The sequence below is a fragment of the Myotis davidii genome, unplaced genomic scaffold (genome assembly GCF_000327345.1).
Source record: "Myotis davidii unplaced genomic scaffold, ASM32734v1 scaffold665, whole genome shotgun sequence".
NCBI lineage: Eukaryota > Metazoa > Chordata > Mammalia > Chiroptera > Vespertilionidae > Myotis > Myotis davidii.
Window position 1 is genome coordinate 310,529 of NW_006296410.1, and position 995 is coordinate 311,523.

Here is a 995-nt window from a genome sequence, read left to right on the forward strand (position 1 = left end):
GTGCCTGGAAGCCAGCCCGGGACGAGGGTGGGCTCCACCATGGGCACCACATGGGTCAGGGCAGGGTGAGGGGTCCCCAGGTGTCTGCAGCTGCCCTGCCCCTGAGGGCTCAGGGGAAGCAGAGTGACAGCTGTGACCTGAGCATGACCGAGTGGGCGATGCCCGCAGGTGCCCACAGCCCCTCCCCCTGAGCTGGCTCAGGGCAGGATGCCCACCAGCCCTGAGCAGAGCTGGCCGACTTGCACTGCCCTCCCGGGAGCCTCCTGCCCAGTGAGCGGAGAATGGTGCTGCAGGCAGCTCTGCCGTGGGTCACACGTCACCCCAGTGTGTTCTTGGTTACGGAGTTAGCGCCCAACCTGTATGTCTCAGCCAACAGCCACCTCACTGTGGGGACCCCAGCCCCCAACTCGCCTCGCCCCGGAACCCAGCCTCCTGCCCGCTGTCTTCTGGACACTGTATTGTGGAGATTGAGGAGGAGGGCTTCGTCCTGACCTTGCGGGGAGGGCAGTGTGTGGTCTCCCTGGGAACTGGGCTCCTGGCTGCTGTGTGGTGGGCAGGGTCCTGGGAGCTGCGGCCTCCCAGGCTGCACCAGGAGGCTCTAGAGGGGCAGGTGCCGCCGGGCTGTGCTGCCTGGAGGAGGCGGTGGGCGAGGTCTCGGGTCGTGTCGGCGGCTGGGCCTCGGCCTGAGAGCTAGCGCTCCAGGTGGCCGCTGCGCTGCCCCCTCTGCCTCCGGTGGCCCAGAGGTCAGTGGTGAGCGGGGATGCTGTGTGGCTCCCTGGGCTCTTTCCTGGGGAGGGGACTGCTCCAGGTGGGCTCAGGCCAGGTGGGCTGAGGGGTGGGGGCAGCCACTGCCCAGGCAGTGAGGTGTGGAGACACCTGCCGTAACTCGGGCCCCGTCTCTCAGCACACGAAGCTGCCCCCAGACTGCTGCCCCCTCCTCGTGTTTGTGAACCCCAAGAGCGGAGGCCTCAAGGGCCGGGACCTGGGCTGCAGTG

At 68.2% G+C, this 995-nt stretch overlaps 1 protein-coding gene across 1 annotated transcript in view; it reads left to right on the top strand.

Annotated features, from left to right (window-relative positions):
* The window catches only part of DGKQ (diacylglycerol kinase theta), a gene marked incomplete at its 5' end in the record, with an annotated part of 10,967 nt that overhangs the window by 7,262 nt on the left and 2,710 nt on the right, over window positions 1-995 (top strand). Inside the window, one exon of the mRNA XM_015568926.1 lies at window positions 905-990. Within this exon, the coding sequence (XP_015424412.1) occupies window positions 905-990 (86 nt within the window). The remainder of the gene's footprint in view (window positions 1-904; window positions 991-995) is intronic.